Here is a 17,084-nt window from a genome sequence, read left to right as displayed (position 1 = left end):
TTAGGCATTTGAGATTCAACGATTTAGGTTTGTTTTAAAGTTCAGTAGAATTATGTTTAGAAAATTTTAGTTTATTATTATATAATTTGGTCAAGTTAAGTTTGATATAATAAATTTGTGTTTTGAAAATGGTATTATAAAAGCCTCACTTAAAAATGAATTCTTCCAAATGTAATGTTTTTCACTTTTTATTAAATATATGTAAACGTTTTTTCATCCAACAGTAAAAGCTATCAAAATATAATTCATGTTAAACAAAATTTATTTTAACGCTGAAACCACAACTTCCCCAAATCAACCCCTACCCCTTCCTCTTTTTCACTTCCAACCATCTCAACCGCACCCACCCCCTTTCTCCTCTCCTCTCTACCTCACTTCCAGCTTTCATCTTTCTCAAGTTCCTCACTGTCTCTCCTCACTTGCTCATTTTCTTTCTTTCATTTTGATACACTTCTTCCCACATTTATTCCTCTGCGACGAAGCTTCCACCATTAGAGTGGACCTTTGTCAAACCGGGATTTAGAACCTGATAATTGTTGATAGATTCTAAACGCTGGTAGTCTTGGAAGGGAATTACGCACTGGGTTGTTGAACCTAGGCGTTATTATATTAGTGTTGGGTTCTAAAACCTGGTAGTGTCTGAAAATAATTATGTCTAGGATTTTATAACTCGGTCGTTCTTAGGATTGTATCAGGTTCTAAAACTCATTAGTGTCTGAAGGTAATTTTGTTTCGAGTTTTAGAACACGATAAAGCTTAAGATAGCGACGACGACGAGTCTAAAACCTGATAGTGCTTAAAGTTAATTATGTTATGGGTTTTATAACTCGGTAGTGCTTAAAGTTAATTATTATGTCACTTTGATCATTCTGTTAATTGGTTTACAAGTGTTTTAATAACTACATCTCATTTATCATGGCTATTATGGCTATGAATATTTTGAACTTCTCAAATTTATTGGAGTAATATTTTTTATTAAAGAAAAGTTTATGAAGAAAGTGCAGCAGGATAGTATAGCACCTAATCAAATATTGATATTTTCTTGTTTCCTACTCTCCTGTTTTTAGAAAGATTGTTGTTTAAGGTTGCGACACAAAAACTAAGATGATAAATATTAATAGAACAATGTTACTAAAACATCCCTATTTATTTTTACTAGTAACATGTGAATACCTAGGATAGAGATGAATGTAGTTGATAGAGAATAGTTGTGGTTGGTTAATATAAAAGGTGATAAGTGAGAAAAATTTTATTAAATAAGGGTATAGATGAAAAAAATTATAAACAAATACATTAGTTTTCTAAAACAACAAACTTTTTAGAAAAATTAGAAAGTGACTAAAATAACAATTCTTTCCAGAAGGAAGGGAGTCCGTAAAAAAAAATGATATTTTCAATTGACTGCTAATTAAGAAGTTTGAAAGGTAGCTATTGTCAATAATTAAATAAAAACGAATAAAGGAAAGATGTAGCTACCAACACAAGGAAGGATGACATTAAATAGATCACCTACATTTTCAAGTAGAAACATTAATACTTAATAGCAGCTTATATGAGTTGGGGATTTTAAAGGAGTGATTACATATATATAGCAGCTTATCAACTCAAATATATGTATCTCTTATTCAAAACTGTGACATTGCAGAACTGCATTGCAAGACGATCATGTCCTTGCGTCTCAACTTCGAAAGAGAACCCAACCAGGTTTCACTCTTCCCATTGAAAATATTTTAATTTTGATTAGATTACACTTATTCTCTAGCTAAGGCTTTTCAAAATGATGCTCACTTCAATTTCCATATATCATGCTCTATTATAACCCATAGTGTCATATTATATTTAGAGACTTTAGTTTTTTTGTTGTTACATTTAGAGACTTTAGTTGACAAAACAAAACAAAAAAAATATTTTAATTTATTTTATCTCTATTTATCAAATGAATTATATCAAGGTCTTTGTATCTTTTATGATTGCATGACGATGCTTCCTTACAGGTACTTTCCACAGGAAGTTCTTGTGTGAAGGCGGTGATACTAAACAGACCTCAGAAGCTGAATGCCCTTAATCATGAAATGGTGAGTTAAAAAAATTGATTCCCTAAAACACTCTAAGCTTATAGAGTTTACTAGTAATTTACAAGGTCGTAAAAGTTATAACCATTAATTAATGGAGTTATCTCTGTTGAGGGCTCAAGTGTTTTACTTATCAAAAGAATATCACTCAACATTTGCATTCTGCATATATCTGTTGAAGTTTTTTTTTTTTTTTTGAAATGACATAGATCTGTTGAAGTTAACAATGAATTAATGTAAAAAAAATACTAGTAAAATAAAAACAATACAATTAATTTTTAAGCTTCTTTTGATGTTTTGCAGATTTGTCAAATCAAAAAGAAGTTAGAGCTATATGAGAATGACTCTCCAGTCAAACTTGGAATATTGGAGGTAAAAGCTCCACGGAATATTTCTAAATAATATTGTGGATTGAAAGGAATGGATGTAGGGGTGCACATGGACCGAGTCAACTCAATAAATTCATTCAATCCATTCCGATCCAATGGTAAAAATGCGGGTTGGATTGAGCAAACGGGTCCATCGGATGGATTTTATTATGATCCAATCATCTTTGGATCCGATATCAGATTCTGTAATAATCCATCCAACCTAACCCGAAATTCAATCATGTAATAATAATATATTATTTAATATATATTTTTAATAATTTTAATTTCTACCTAACCTACTAGTAGGGTATGTAATTTATGGGGACTTGGAGTCCTACTATTTAAGTGATTTTTAGGAGACTTGGAGACTAATTTGTTTGTAATTACTTGTCATATTTAAAAACTTGAAGTATTTGTTTAGTTATGTGTTGTTGTATAGATGTGTGTAGACAGTAGTTATGAACTTATGATGTAATCGCATGTTAGAGACTTTAAGTACTTGTTTTTTAAAAATATATGAGATATAGTGAGACCCAAACAAAAGTAAAATAAGCAACCGTGGTTGGAGTGAATTCTGATTGAGTTATTTAAATCCTATGTGGCAGTTTGGACCCATTAAAATAGTCTTTAAGCAACCCAACTAACAACCTTGCATTGGAGCTAACTCCGAAAAGTGTGGTTCCAATGCCTCGCCTCTACATGTTTCTTTCAATTTTTCAATTTATTGCTTAAATTATTAGGACTTGTCCAAAAAAAATACTTTTACTAATTGCCAATTGGAATTTGGAAATTGGAATTACAAGAAACACTGACACGTGTATTATTTTATAAGTAATTGTTAACGGAGTTAACCCGGCCCATTCTAATCAGATTTTCAACATTAGCACAAGAGCAGATAGGATGGAGACAAGTCTCAACAAGCAGGGCAGCAGAGATTACTTGCTCTGATAACAACTGAAACTTTTCCTATTCGTGTAGCCAGGAGGAATACTTGCCCCATTAGCATGCCATATCGCGAGGTGGGGTCAAAGCCGGGTCGAAGATCCCTGACTGCTAAATATGCTAGAGAAAGCAATTAGCCCAACAATCCTTGTGACTGACCCACGACTACAAAGCCAGCAGACCAAACATCTTTGCCTCCGAAACCAGGAGTTCCAGAAGGGTTTGCCTTTCTAGTTGAATAGAATAATTCTGGTACTTCCTCGACTAACTGGTGTTATGGTGTTGGCTTCGGTGGTACAGTTAAAAACTATCTCACGGTGGTGCAGTTGAAAAATAGCCATTGGATAAAATAATATAAAATTGAATGGTTGAGATGAATTTTAGTAGAAGTCTGAATTTACTAAAATATCCTTACCATCATCAAGAAGCAACAACCCAACCCAACGTTCCTATCTCTTCGTTACTAAAAATTTAGAATGGAAGTAAAGATTGATCTTCTCCAAAATACCCATTTTATCTCATCGTTTCTGTCATTTTCTGCCGCCTCCATTTTACATTTCTTCACCTGCATAACACAACTTCCTCCCACTATTTCTCATTTGATAACTTCCTTCTCTTGAATCGAAGACTCCCATCGTGCCTCCCCTTGTTCATCTCTCTGTTCAGTTCTCTCCTTGTTCATCTCTTTGTTCGGTGTAGGTGGGCACACATGCGATTGACCTGAAGTTGTGGAGCGGTGAATCTGAAAGTGGCATCAGGTGGTTCTGTTGCTTAGATCTGAACAGATGGTGGAAACACGGTGTCATAGATCTGAACCAAAATTGCAAATTTGAGACATGCAATGATGAAATTTGGTTATATCTATGTATTTTGTTTTGGTTGATGATCTTCTATGTATTTTTTCATCATGGATTCTTCTCTGATTTTAGTCCATGTATGTATTTGTTTGAATGTTTGTTCAATAATTCTATTTCTTCACCGTTCACATCTCCTCTTCCTCCATGAGTCACGCCGCTACTGCAACCTCTTCTTCCAGCCTCCTTCCCCTTCTCTACCTCCTTATGCTATGCTATAGAAGATGAATCATCCACACCCTTGTTCTCAGATTTCCCGGTGAAAGCAAGCCCAACAACTGCCACAGCCTTGAAAACACAGGTACGCCTTGCCTTACGCTCCTCTGTATCATTTATGCAATTTTATCATCTATTTTATTTGATTCTCATAAACTAGAGCTTGTTCTATTTCATCACCTTTATGTTTTTGTTTGTTGATGAAAACAGAGAGAGAATAAACAAGTATCTCATTCATGGGGCTGAGAAACTTGGGGTCATTTGGGCCTATTATAAAACAAGCGTGGGGATATTCATCCTTCTGTGTAAAGTTCGGCTGTTTTCTCCATGTTACCACCAAATATCTCATACTCCCTGTTACGGTAAGCATGAGTTATCTAAATTATTTTTCATCATTAATAAATAACAACTATATATCCTATTCCAATGTTGCTTGCAGACCTATGGTCCTAGCATGCTTCCTGCAATTGAATTGACTCCAAGCTTGTTTCTCACTGAAACCATCTCTGCCCGATCTGGTCAAGTTACTCGCGGAGATATTGTATGCTTGTGCTCACCTGCAAACCCCACAACGTTTATCACCAAACGCGTCGTTGGAATGGAGGGTGATACTGTTACATACTTACCTAGTCCCATGGACAGTGATCAACTTGAGACTATTGTGGTTCCAAAGGGTCATGTTTGGGTGGAGGGAGATAACATCTTTAACTCCAAGGATTCTAGAAATTTTGGTCCTGTTCCTTATGGCCTTATTCAGGGCAGGATATTTTGGAGGGTAGGTTTATGTATGATCTAAACACACACCACAGTCACAAGCCTACACCTCCTTTTCCCCGCTTTTTTCCTTTGTCAATTTTCCCTAATCTTTTGATGTCTTGTCTGAAGGTATTGCCACTTAAAGATTTTGGACCTTTTCTGAGAAGATGATGATATGAAGCTTTCAATCATGTAAGTTACAATGTTGCTGTTTAATTTTGAAAGGAAAAACAATACCTACTATTTGTACTTGTTCAACCTTTTCTTTTGCACGTTTTGGATTTCTCTTCCCAGACCTGTGCATTTTAATCACCTTTAGATTCTAAGTTACATTCTTTCTTCTATTACTTATAAATACAATATACACTTTAGCGATTGAGTATTCATCTTTTGTTTCTGGATGATAACTAATATCTATTTCATCGGTCGTTAAAAATACGTTTCTCTCACTAGATTTGATAAGAAAATTGAATCAAGGATGCACGAAATCCTTGGCAACTTACTGGCTTTGAGCGAGGTTGGGGGTGGTTTTGTTCTTGAATCAGGCAACCAAGCGTCACAAAAATTTGCATCAAAATCTCTTGTCATTCCTAAAACTGGTTTGGCCGGAATGGGTAGGAGTAGGAGTAGGACCACCACGCCTATGAAATACGACTGCATATGGGATAAACTGCTTCATTTAAGATATCTGCGGATTAACCCTGTCTTGGCGGTTAGATATTCCAATTTTATTAACATGCCTTACTCCACTACAAACTTAAAATCGTTGAAGTTGGTGGGTCTGAACGAAACATTATTGGAACATAAGTTGGCTCACTCAATAAGCCATCTTAGATTTCTCCAATCTCTTGACCTTTCTGGTACCGCAATCGAAGATCTACCTGATTCAATGTGTTTCCTCCATTACTTGACAAATTTGAATTTGGCGGGTTGTTCGAAATTGCATAAGTTGTCTGACTCAATAGGCAATTTTAGACTTCTCGAACATCTAGACCTTTCTGGTACTGCAATTGAAGATCTACCTGATTCAATGTGTTTCCTCTATAACTTGACAAATTTGAATTTGGCGGGTTGTGCAAAATTGCAAAAGTTGCCTGGCTTAATAGGTAATCTTAGGCTTCTCAAGTATCTAAACCTTTCTGGTACTGCAATCCAAGAGCTACCTGATTCAACATGTTTCCTCCATAACTTGACAGATTTGGTCTTGGCGGGTTGTTCAAAGTTGCAAAAGTTGCCTGACTCAATAGGTGATCTTAGGCTTCTCAATTATCTTAACCTTTCTGGTACTGCAATTGAACAGCTACTTGATTCAACATGTTCACAGTTGAGCTTGGTGGGTTGTGAAAATTTGCAAGAGTTGCCGATTATTCAGACACAACCTGATTTTATATTTCTTAATGTTACGGGTAAAATCATGGTGTTAGAAAAAGAAAAGACTCTTAAAGCATTGTCTTGTATGAAGTCTAACATTCAGCCGTTAAGAGAACTCAATCCTCATCGAACGCTAATATATTCAGAGCTGGTGAAAGAAGGTAGAGCTCTGCCAAAGTTGCGACCTTATAATTTGGAATTAACCAATTGTTTTTATGGGAGACAAAAAGAAAAGGATCAAGTTATTGAATTTTTGCTATCCATGTCTGATTCCGATGATGACAGCACAAACACAGGCATGCCTGTGCTTGGTATAGTGGGCCCAGGTGGGATTGGGAAGACGACACTTACTCGTGTTGTTTATGAGGATCACAAAGTGAAGGCATGGTTTGAACTTAGAGTTTGGTTAACATTTCCTAGTTACCAACTGGATGCTGAGACTTTAGCAAGAATCATGCTTGGAATTCTCAAAGTTGATTTCGACCAAGATGACGTGTTGCAAGACCTGATACCTCTCTTACGAAAGAGCTTCACTGGAAGGAGATTGCTGCTTGTGTTGGATGGTTGTTGTGTTGTTCACCAGTGGAAGATCCTTCAAGCATGCTTTGAATGTGCTGCAAGAGGAAGTGCCATCATCCTAGCCACAGGGACCACGGAGGCTGCATTACAAATGCTTGCTGATCATGTTCTGCATCTGGATTTCTTATCCATGGAGCATTGCTGGTCCGTGTTTTCAGAGCATTGTTTTGGAAACCAGAGGCCCGGTTGTTCTCCTCAGCTGGAAGAAGTGGGAAGAAAGATCTTGGAGAAATGTGGGGGTGTTCCTTTAGCTGCTAAAATGCTCGGGGGTCTCCTACACAAGAAGGAATATAAGGAATGGGTGGATATATGGAGGAGCCCAGAATGGGATCGGACCAACATGGATCTTCCTATCCCTTTTGTAAGATTATTCTATCTTGATCTTCCTTCGCAACTAAAACCATGCATAACTTATCTTGTCATCTTTCCTAAGGGTTACAAATTCAAGAAGAGGGAAGTGGTCCTCTTGTGGATGGCAGAAGGTTTCATTCCGCAGGAATATAGTGAAACCATGGAGGAGCTTGGCTATAAGTATTTTGATTTTCTTGTAGCAAGATCATTTCTCATAAGGTCACATAGTGGTGACAGCATGGATTTCACAATGCATGATATGGTTCATGACCTAGCTTTGTCTCTAGCAAACTTTCATTTCAGCTTTGATGGAAATGGTGATATCGTTGATACCTCAGGCTTGATCTCGGATATGCAATATTTTGAAAGAACATCATCTGAGCTACATGGCTCCAGAACAGAAGAAGATATGAACTTGAAGTATAGTACTTACATCGCTGACACGTCTCATGGCCATGGCGCACAATCTCCAATCAATGCAAATGCTGATGTCCAAAATACATTTGATTTAAGGACTTGTTTTGAAAGCCTTAAAGTTTCAAATGTATTACAGCTTGTGAATTTACCATCTTCACTGCTGATGAACAAATGCACCAATCTCGCGGAGTTGTATATAATTGGTTGCTTTTCTCTCAAGAACTTGACTGAGCAGTGGTACCCCAGTTCCTTGAGAACCCTTTACTTGCACAAGTGCAGAAAATTAGAGTTCCTCCTACCCTTTACTTGTAATTTTGAATTCTTGGAACATCTGTTCATTGGTAGTAGCTGTGAATCTATGAAGTCTTTAACCTTAAACCTTTTCCCGAAACTTAAACTTCTTTGTATCTGGGATTGTCCCAATTTAGAGTCCCTTACAATAGAGGAAAGCCAGAGCAATAATCTTTCACTTGAGTCTCTGGACATTCGGGGTTGCTCCAATCTCGTGTCCTTCCCAGCAAAGGGATTGCTTTCTCCCTGTCTTAGATCACTTTCAGTCTCCAATTGCGAAAATCTTAGGTCACTTCCCAATTACATGAACAGTCTCACATCTCTTCAATCAGTAATTTTAAATAGATGCCCAGAACTTGAGTCATTACCTGAAGGGGGGCTACCTTCTTGTTTGAAGTTGCTGTCTATTGGCTTTTGTGACAAACTTATACCACAAAAGGAGTGGAATTTAAAATCACTTCACTGCCTTCATCGTTTCGAGATTGAAAGTGGATGTATGGGCATGAAGTCATTCCCAGAGAAAGACCTTTTCCCTATTAACCTCAACTCTCTTTACATCAGCAAACTCCCAAGTCTAGAAGTCTTGGATTACCGTGGGCTTCAGCAGCTGACAGCTCTTGAGTCACTGGAGATCAACTATTGTGAGAAACTAAGTTCCTTGCCAGAAGTTTTGCCTTCTTCCTTGACTTTCCTTGGCATCAAAGAATCCCCAATGTTGACTCAGAAGCTCTTGAATCCGGTAGGTGCAGATTGGTTCAAGATAGCTCATATCAGTAACATAAAAATCAATGACAGTGTTTTCTCAAGATAGAGTGCTGGTGCCTCTTTTGTGTCAAGGAATAAGATTCAATCTCAGACAACACTTGAAGTTCTTTCCAAATTCAGATGAGCAGGTGGCTGAGGCTTCGGTGGGAGAAAGCAGTTGACCAAGGATTTTGTGATGGAAGAGCAGGTGGCTGTGGCTTTGGCATAAGAAGAGAAGATGTCTGAGTCTTCCATTTTTTGATCAAATGGTAAATGCTGCATTCTTCTTGAGCTATAACAATACCTGCTCTCATTTATATTGATGTTTTTCTAATATTTCAATTTAAAGCTGCAGGACATATTCGAGAACGATGGCAGTTTGGCTGACAGAAGGCTTAGTTCACAGGGCAAAAAAACTAGAGCAGAATTTAGTTCTCATGAAGTCGTGTGATATTATTGTGTAGGCCTTTCAATGGGTCAAGCGTGTTAACCAATTCTATTTCTATATTAGTATGATCACTTGTAAATTGATACATATACATTTGAATAAATGTTCTATTACTATGTTTCAAGAACTCCAAACATAGCACATCGTACACCACACAGTATAAGCTTAAAATTTATGGAGCATGGCTTTGTCTAGTATGGGACCAGGAAAAATATAGTCTACCCGTGAACCAAGATTTCTAACCATTAGATTTCCTTAAGCAACTTAACAGTCACAATGAGATATTCCTAGCCAGGCACCATGCTCATCAAGCTGGAAGCGTACATTTTTTGCATCCACCACAGTGACAATAGAATCAAGATTCACTTCTGATTCCAACTGTTCATCCAACCAAAGAACATATGCCAAAGGTGCAAGATTTGTCTACCCAGTGGTTTCCAACAATATATGGTCAAGACTTTCCATTCTCTGCCCAAGATTCAACCTCTATCCCCCTTCATTTATCACAGCTCTTTCCACATCACAAATCATTGAAGGAAACACCACATTCCAAAAACCAGAATTAATTAACCATCAACAACAGGAAAATAGTTTTATTTTAAAAAACAACTTGATTCATTCACACTCCAAATTTCCAAAATTTCTCCACTCTATTTTCACCAAAAGATTGTTGAGAAATGATTCATCATCCCCTTGAATTTGAACAGCAAGTGGTTCTTCTTGCGTTTACTCTATTTTCCTCTGTTTCCTTCAATCCGCACCAACTATATTGAACTCAACCGATTTCTTGGCCTTTCAATGCATTGCAACTTGCAAGGCCCTCCACTATGTTCCCGATTCCAATTTCTTCCCTTCTTGGTAGGGGTGGCAAATGTATGCATTAGATGAATATGGATATAGATAATAATGAATGGGTCAAGAAGTTTTTTTTGTTTTTTGGATAAGCAATAAATGGGTCAAGAAGTATACACTAACTCATTAAAGATCCACTAAAATAGTTTTAGAAAATCCAATCCACCCATTTGATAAAATTTATCCAAGTCGTCCATAAACTCAGATTTTTATTTTTTAACAATTTTTTTAGAATTTTTTTGCACATAAGAGAGATAGAGTGTGTACATGAGAGAAAGGAGAGTAAGAGGTTTATTCAACTTTTCTCTTGAGAAAAGTCTTAATTAATTACACTCCTCATCTCCTTGTATTTCAAATCTTATACTTTATCCCTTCAAAGAAGTCTCAATTACACTCTTCCCCTCTTATTTCAACTGTCTTAAGAAATAAATGTATATCATACTTTGGTCCATTTTAATATATAATTAGGCTACTTATGTGTATCTTTTACTCTATTTAGATAAAAATAAATATTTAAGTGATGCAAGTTCACAAGAAAAAAACGTTACGAATAATTAAAATTAATATTAATCATGATATTAATAGTTATAAGGAAAATAAAATTTTCATCTAGAAGATTCATCCACAATCATTTAAACCATTAAAACGTACAATAATACTAAAATGCACTTAAGTGTAATAAATATTTATAAGAGATACCGAATTTTGAAATTCGAGAGAAGAAGAGTGAAGTTTCTCTATGAGTAATGATATATACACACCTTATTTTTTAAACACTTCATTTCCACCTTATTTTATTTCTATCTCTCTCATCTTATCATCTATCACATCTCATATTTTCTCTCTCTTACTTTTTCTTTTCTTCCTATCTCTCTCATCATTCCACCTCTCCACCTCAAAAGAGAGGTGTGAACAAATCATTATTGGTTTCTCTATAGGGAGAGAGTGTAGGTTTTTAACTTTTTATACAAGTAGGGAGGTGAGTGTAATTAAACTTTCTCTTACTTTTTTATTTTAATTATTCTCACAATTTTAATATGTGTAGTACAAATAAGTGGTTAATTTAAGTGGTATATGTTTAATTTTTCATATACAAAACGGATTTGAGTTTTACAGATAAAGAAAAACTTTTGTTGAAAGAATTAATTCCACCATAATATGGATATTTCCAGCTAAAACAAGATTATATAGCTGCAAGCAAGAAGAAATTAAAGAATAAATATTTACGTGTAGTGAAGCCAAATGTCTTAAAAATGCGGGTTTGAGGATTATATTTTCGACCTGAACTTCAAACAGTTATGTTTTAGTCAGTGCAATATGTGGGTCATTGAGTAAAACTCACTGTTTTTTAAAAATCATTTTTACAGCAAGCCAAATCAAATTGTATCACTAGTCAATACCAAAAAACATAAAAAAGTCAAATTGGATCTTCTGGTTCTAACTTCTAAGTGCCGAAGTTCATCCGAATCGCAGTCATACATGACTGCGCACGTGCGTGAATCATTCATTGAACTCCAACTATTATAATAAATTAATAATACTGGCGGTGTCACAAAATACATGTGTATACTAGTGCTTAATTACGGGTCACGTAAGTATCTCCATTCTCATCCTCTAGTTTAGTTAATTTTTCCTCATACCTCATCCATTTCCACAGTCAAATAACACCTTTTCCCCCTTACCAATTTTTCAAACCATAGCCACTTTCCACGAACCCTCACCATTTGACCAACACAACCCCACTGTCCCCACACACCCTTATATATAAAGAGCTTGTGCAAGTTGTGCATATTATAATCCACTATACATTTTCTGTTCTATACAACTGCAAAGATACACAAACAAACACCAGTGTCAGCAACATTAGCCAGGTGATATATAATTATGAAGAACAATAGAAGGGTCAAAAAGGAGATCAAAGTTACTTATATTTCAAGCCCTGTGAAGGTGAAGGCTAGTGCTTCTAACTTCAGAGCTCTTGTGCAAGAGCTTACTGGCCAAGACTCCAATGTTGCGGAAATTGATAAGTTCAATATGCCCTTGGAAGTGAATGGTGGTTCTGATCATGAGAAAGAGCAAAAGGGTAATTCAATTACTCAACAATGGATAGTGGATGCACCTCAGGGCTGTTTGCATAGTGAGACCGCCACTAATTTGTTTGAACATGAGTATTACAGTGAGTTTCTTTCGAGATCCTTGGTGGAGCAGTCGAACCAGCACCTTCAATATGATTTGTTAAGCTTTGATATGTCATAGGGTTTGAATATTTGATTATTTTATCTATTATTTTCTATCATATATTATATATGTTTTTTTTTCTTGTTATTGTAGTTCTTATCTTCTTTGGTTACTACTTACATCATCACTTATAGTTCTTATCTAGTGGTGTTATTGTAATGCTAGTTGTCTGATGCATGTGAAAAGAAATTCATATGTATTAGTGATTCGTTGTAAACTTGTAGATACATATTGCTATATTGTGAAAAGAAAAGGGTTGGAGAACAATGAACAAATTTCTATATCCATCAAGAATATGGACCCAATAAAATTAAAGGCTTTTGTTTCACTTTCCTATGTATATGAGGAGGAAATCAAACTGTTTACACTGTAGAACATCGGTCAAAGACAAAAAATTAAAAAAAGTAATGCTAATATAAAAAATAAGCACATATGTATACCAAACACTTTTTATTCAATCAGCTAGCTCGTCGCTTTCAACTAGCTTATCAATGCTGACAAACTGATGTTACATGAAAGTAGGACTTAAGAACAGGGAAGGTGCCAGTCTTGCTCATAACTCATCTCTGGGTCTTCCATGACCATCGAATGATGAATATGTTTCAATTATTGACTCATAGATTTTAATCCCTTTCAAGTATTCATCTTTGTTCAGAAACTGCATAAAGAAGAAGTAGCGCTTAAGTCAAGGTTGAACTCCAACCCATGCAGTTACAGTAAATCCAGAAATAAATGTTTGCAAAGAATGGAAGTCAATTAGGACTAGTGCAATTTCATGCCAAAAAAAAGAAAAGAACAAATTAAAAAAAGTAAAAAACAAAACAAAACTCGGCTTCTATACCAAAGCTTTTGAGAGAAAAACTGACCAACTAGAACAAAACACTGATTTTGTGTAACCAAACGTTCTGGCCCTGCTTTTCTCACTAGGATACCACCCAACTCAACAAATCTATTCATTTCTCAGAATAAACACAAAGTAGACACAGTTGTATATTCATTTAGATATATATTCGTTAGCTCCTAATGCAACGCATATTCACGATTCATGAAAGATATGTCTTAATTAGGATGTCATGCAAGCCTCACTTCTAAATAAGAAATCAGATATTTGGTTCTACAGAAAGCATAATAGCAAAATGATGAATTATGCACACAATAAATCAAAGGAATCACCTCATTGTGGTCATGGAGCAGCATAGGAGTGTTTGCCATAGGTGAAAATCCAATTGCTGGTAATCCAAGTTTCCGGAAATAGCGCGCATCTGTGGAGCCGAGAAATATCTCTGGCTTACCAAGTTTCCCACCAGCCTTTTCGACAGCGTCTTCTAACAGCTTCCACCAGGGATTTGAACTGTCAGTTTTGGTTAGGACTGGTTTCCCATTTTCATCATGCACAGATACCTTCTGTTTGAACTGCCCAAGCCAAAAATAGTTGATGGAGAATCTAATTAAGAGGTAATTTATTCTCAAAAAATAAGAATCATGTATACAAATGAAAATTTGAGAGAAACTTATCACCCATACTATACTATCAGTAACTATTTATTCTAAAAAGAGAAAACAGAATATCAGTTTCTTTTCACAGTCAGTTTATTCCAAAGCAATCTTTATCCTACCCATAACCGTCAATCCATGAAGTAGACATTTCACACCAACTTTTCCATTATTTGGCATTTTTCTTTTTTCCCTTCTCCATTTAAATAAGTTAATCACTTTACACTAGTGCATGCAGTCATTGGAGCATGTTACACATACATAAAACATCCATTCACATATGCACACATATTTCTTTTATTTTCCTTGTCCTAGACCTAAATACCCAGCAAAATTACCCATGGCATTAACTTTTTCTGATGGAAAAGATGATAAAAACTGCACAAGATGAAGACCATAATCTGATATGTCACAGGCTTATGGTACAGACTACAGATGTTGGCTGTAATTAAATATGAAAGTAAGTTCCAAGCTTAATCATAGACATATTTCCTATGGCCACCAATTTCTATTGAAGTGAAAAGTAAAGCAGTCAATCATTAACTGGGTGTTCAGTGTTCGCAATGCATGGATGGTATAAAGCATAAGGTGGTAATTACAGTGAATGACATATTGCGACAAGTAGGTGCCCATTCTTCAGCAATGCGTCTCTCCATTGATTTGGGGTCAGCAGTTGGTGGCACCCTAATATCAAATCCAGCTTCTGCTTCAGATGGCTGTAAATTCATGACAAAACCCTGGTGCACAGCAAAAGAGAGATATAATACAATCATCTGGGAGGAAATTCAACTATAATAGTTTCTGAAATCTCTCAGCACTTAGCGCATGTACACAAACATGAGATGTGTCATGTGTCTGTCAGGTGAATTGCCAGCATATCTTTGTTTATGGATTCCTTTCCAATCCAATGTATAATCAAATATTGATATGATAAGAGAAACATAAGTTGAGAAAGAACATGGATTGTATTCAATTCTATTTAATTCTATTAATTCAATAATCAAATGGTATCATTATTAATTATGTATTGCTTTACACAGAAGACAAGTCTGATTGACTTACAGTTGGAGATGGAGTTCCAGCCTTTAAGAAGACCATATTAACAGAAACAACCTCCCCTTCAGCCTTCAAGCCGGCCTTAATCAAGTCAAACTGGGAGGCGCGGTACCTCCGAATGCTCTCAATACTCTTCAAGAGATTCTCCATGGCAGAGTTATCATAAAGCTTAGACCCATGGCCTGGAGCCCCAACGGCCTTAATCACGAGCCACCAGGGACTCCTCTCCGCGTAGAACGCCTTGTAATGCTCATCTGGCGACGCTATTCCTGTTTGTTTGTAACTGAACTCAATGAGAATGAATTTAACAAGGCCTAGTTTGAACTAATTAACTTAAAGAAAAGAAGCTTTCCAATTGAGATACGTAAATACATACTTTGTTCTCATAGCATAGGTATTCATTCATTCAACTTTATTTTTCTTACTTATAAGTGCAAACTTCTCACATCCATCCAAACTGCTATAGTCTAAGGGTATATTTAGAATAAGTCAATAAACAACTTAATTATGCGTTTATGGTCTAAGAGCTTATGTGATAACTAATAAGTACTTCTTATTAAAATAAACTCAACTTATTGTTAAAAAGTGTTTCTTCATAAGCTGTTTCTGAAAATAAAACCAAGAGACTATAGGGAGGACATAACTTACATTGATAAGCTTACCCATACACTAGCAGAGGTATTTATACTGCAGTATGAACTCAAATAAACTCTTACAAACACAGTCTAAGGTTGTTTTACGGTAAACAGTTTAATTAAGCTTTTATACAATAAGCTCTTATCGCATGATCATTAGGCCCCGTTTGGATAAACAGCTTAATTAAGCGCTTATGGTCATAAGCGCTTATGACATAAGCGCTTATTCATAAGCTATTTTAAAAAATTTATTGAAATAAATTAAAAATAAGCTGTGTATAAGCATAAGCTGTTTTTCATAAGCTATCCTGAGTAGCTTATGAAAATAAGCTGAAAATAGCTTATGGCAGACCATAAGCTGTTTGCATAAGCTCTCCCAAACACTGACATAAGAGCTTATGCTGTCAGATAAGCTCAAATAAGCTTTTCCAAACTGGGCCTTATTCATAAGCTCATTTTGATAATTTTTTTGAAAATAAGCTGATAATATTTTATAAGTAAGCTGTAAGCATAAGCTGTTATTCATGAGCTAATCAGTTTTATGAAAATGAGCTCAAAACAGCTTCTAGCTAAGTTCTCGAAAACACTTGCATAAGTTTTTCATACTATTAGATAAGTTCAAATAAACGCTTTCAGATGGGTTCAAAATCTAATTAATAAAAATAAGAATGAACCTAACCTGACCTTCATCAAGCACTATGGCCACATTCAACTTCTGAAAAATTTCAGATTGAGAAAACTTCTGAGCACCATCAACTCCGCCAATCTCCTCATCAGGAGCGAAGACGATGTAGAGAGAACGAAGCGGCTGAAACGACCGCGCCTTGAGGCGGCGAACAGCTTCCAGGTACTGCATCCCGATGTGAGGAAATTTGCTGCTTCGGTGTATTGTGGGTTTGGATGGTCGGTTTGGATTTGAAGGTATTGCTGGAAACGAGAGATGATTCTTGCTTCTTCTTCTTCTTCTTCTTCTGATGATGATGATCCTACTGTTCCTGTTGCTAAGAACGATGCAGAGAGGAAGATGAGAAGGGTGATTCTGCAATTCAACTCCATCGAGACTCACTCACTGCAGTGCAAACACCTCACTCTTCAACTCCTACTCTTCTCTATCTCCACCCAGCTAGTACTGTACAGTATATGTTTGATTGCTTGAAAGACGTGATTTTCATCTCGGATCAATCATAGAGGCTGACTTTGTTTTGACCTCGTTTACATTGATTGGTTGAGGGTGAGATTTTCATAAAAAAAAAAAAATCAAAGACTTGACTTTCACCTCATCTAAGAATGATTGTCAAAGCTAAACTCGATGCTTAACCCAAGTTGGCAATGTTCAAGGTTAATGTTTTTTTTTTTTTTAAAGAGGGTAAGGTTCAATATATTTTGTGAAGTAGGTT

At 35.9% G+C, this 17,084-nt stretch overlaps 3 protein-coding genes across 4 annotated transcripts; 2 read left to right on the top strand and 1 right to left on the bottom strand.

The window, feature by feature from the left end:
- The first annotated feature begins 5,144 nt into the window (after positions 1–5,144).
- LOC130745408 (putative disease resistance protein At3g14460) lies at positions 5,145–9,539 on the top strand. 2 transcript variants are annotated; one of them, XM_057597637.1, is made up of 4 exons: positions 5,145–5,230; positions 5,341–5,403; positions 5,665–9,233; positions 9,320–9,539. In XM_057597637.1, exons 2-3 carry the CDS (start codon positions 5,387–5,389, stop codon positions 9,029–9,031), a joined length of 3,384 nt encoding a protein of 1,127 aa, XP_057453620.1. In that variant the 5' UTR covers positions 5,145–5,230; positions 5,341–5,386; the 3' UTR covers positions 9,032–9,233; positions 9,320–9,539. The 2 variants fall into 2 exon arrangements, with proteins under 2 accessions (XP_057453620.1, XP_057453621.1); XM_057597638.1 differs by having other exon boundaries at positions 9,314–9,539.
- A 2,609-nt stretch (positions 9,540–12,148) lies between these two features.
- LOC130744561 (sigma factor binding protein 1, chloroplastic-like) lies at positions 12,149–12,520 on the top strand. The gene has a single exon (XM_057596735.1). The coding sequence runs from the start codon at positions 12,149–12,151 to the stop codon at positions 12,518–12,520; it is 372 nt and encodes a 123-aa protein (XP_057452718.1).
- Positions 12,521–12,758: 238 nt separating this feature from the next.
- On the bottom strand, positions 12,759–16,936 carry LOC130745407 (uncharacterized). Its single transcript, XM_057597635.1, has 5 exons — positions 16,372–16,936; positions 15,059–15,321; positions 14,596–14,733; positions 13,676–13,915; positions 12,759–13,160 (listed from the first exon to the last, which is right to left on the bottom strand). Exons 1-5 carry the CDS (start codon positions 16,541–16,543, stop codon positions 13,056–13,058), a joined length of 918 nt encoding a protein of 305 aa, XP_057453618.1. The 5' UTR covers positions 16,544–16,936; the 3' UTR covers positions 12,759–13,055.
- Between the last annotated feature and the right edge of the window lie 148 nt (positions 16,937–17,084).

Source organism: Lotus japonicus, chromosome 3 (assembly GCF_012489685.1).
Source record: "Lotus japonicus ecotype B-129 chromosome 3, LjGifu_v1.2".
Taxonomy (NCBI): Eukaryota; Viridiplantae; Streptophyta; class Magnoliopsida; order Fabales; family Fabaceae; genus Lotus; species Lotus japonicus.
The sequence above is the reverse complement of the archived record's forward strand: the minus strand, read 5'-3'. Positions and strand labels throughout refer to the sequence as shown.

Excerpts from the sequence above, each read along its gene's own strand:
- LOC130744561 (XM_057596735.1), top strand. The coding sequence starts at position 12,149 with ATGAAGAACAATAGAAGGGTCAAAAAGGAGATCAAAGTTACTTATATT.
- LOC130745407 (XM_057597635.1), bottom strand. The coding sequence starts at position 16,543 with ATGCAGTACCTGGAAGCTGTTCGCCGCCTCAAGGCGCGGTCGTTTCAG. Across the intron at positions 15,322-16,371 it reads GGCCATAGTGCTTGATGAAG|GAATAGCGTCGCCAGATGAG; the intron begins GTCAGGTTAGGT and ends ACAAACAAACAG. Across the intron at positions 13,916-14,595 it reads GTCGCAATATGTCATTCACT|TTCAAACAGAAGGTATCTGT; the intron begins GTAATTACCACC and ends TGGCTTGGGCAG.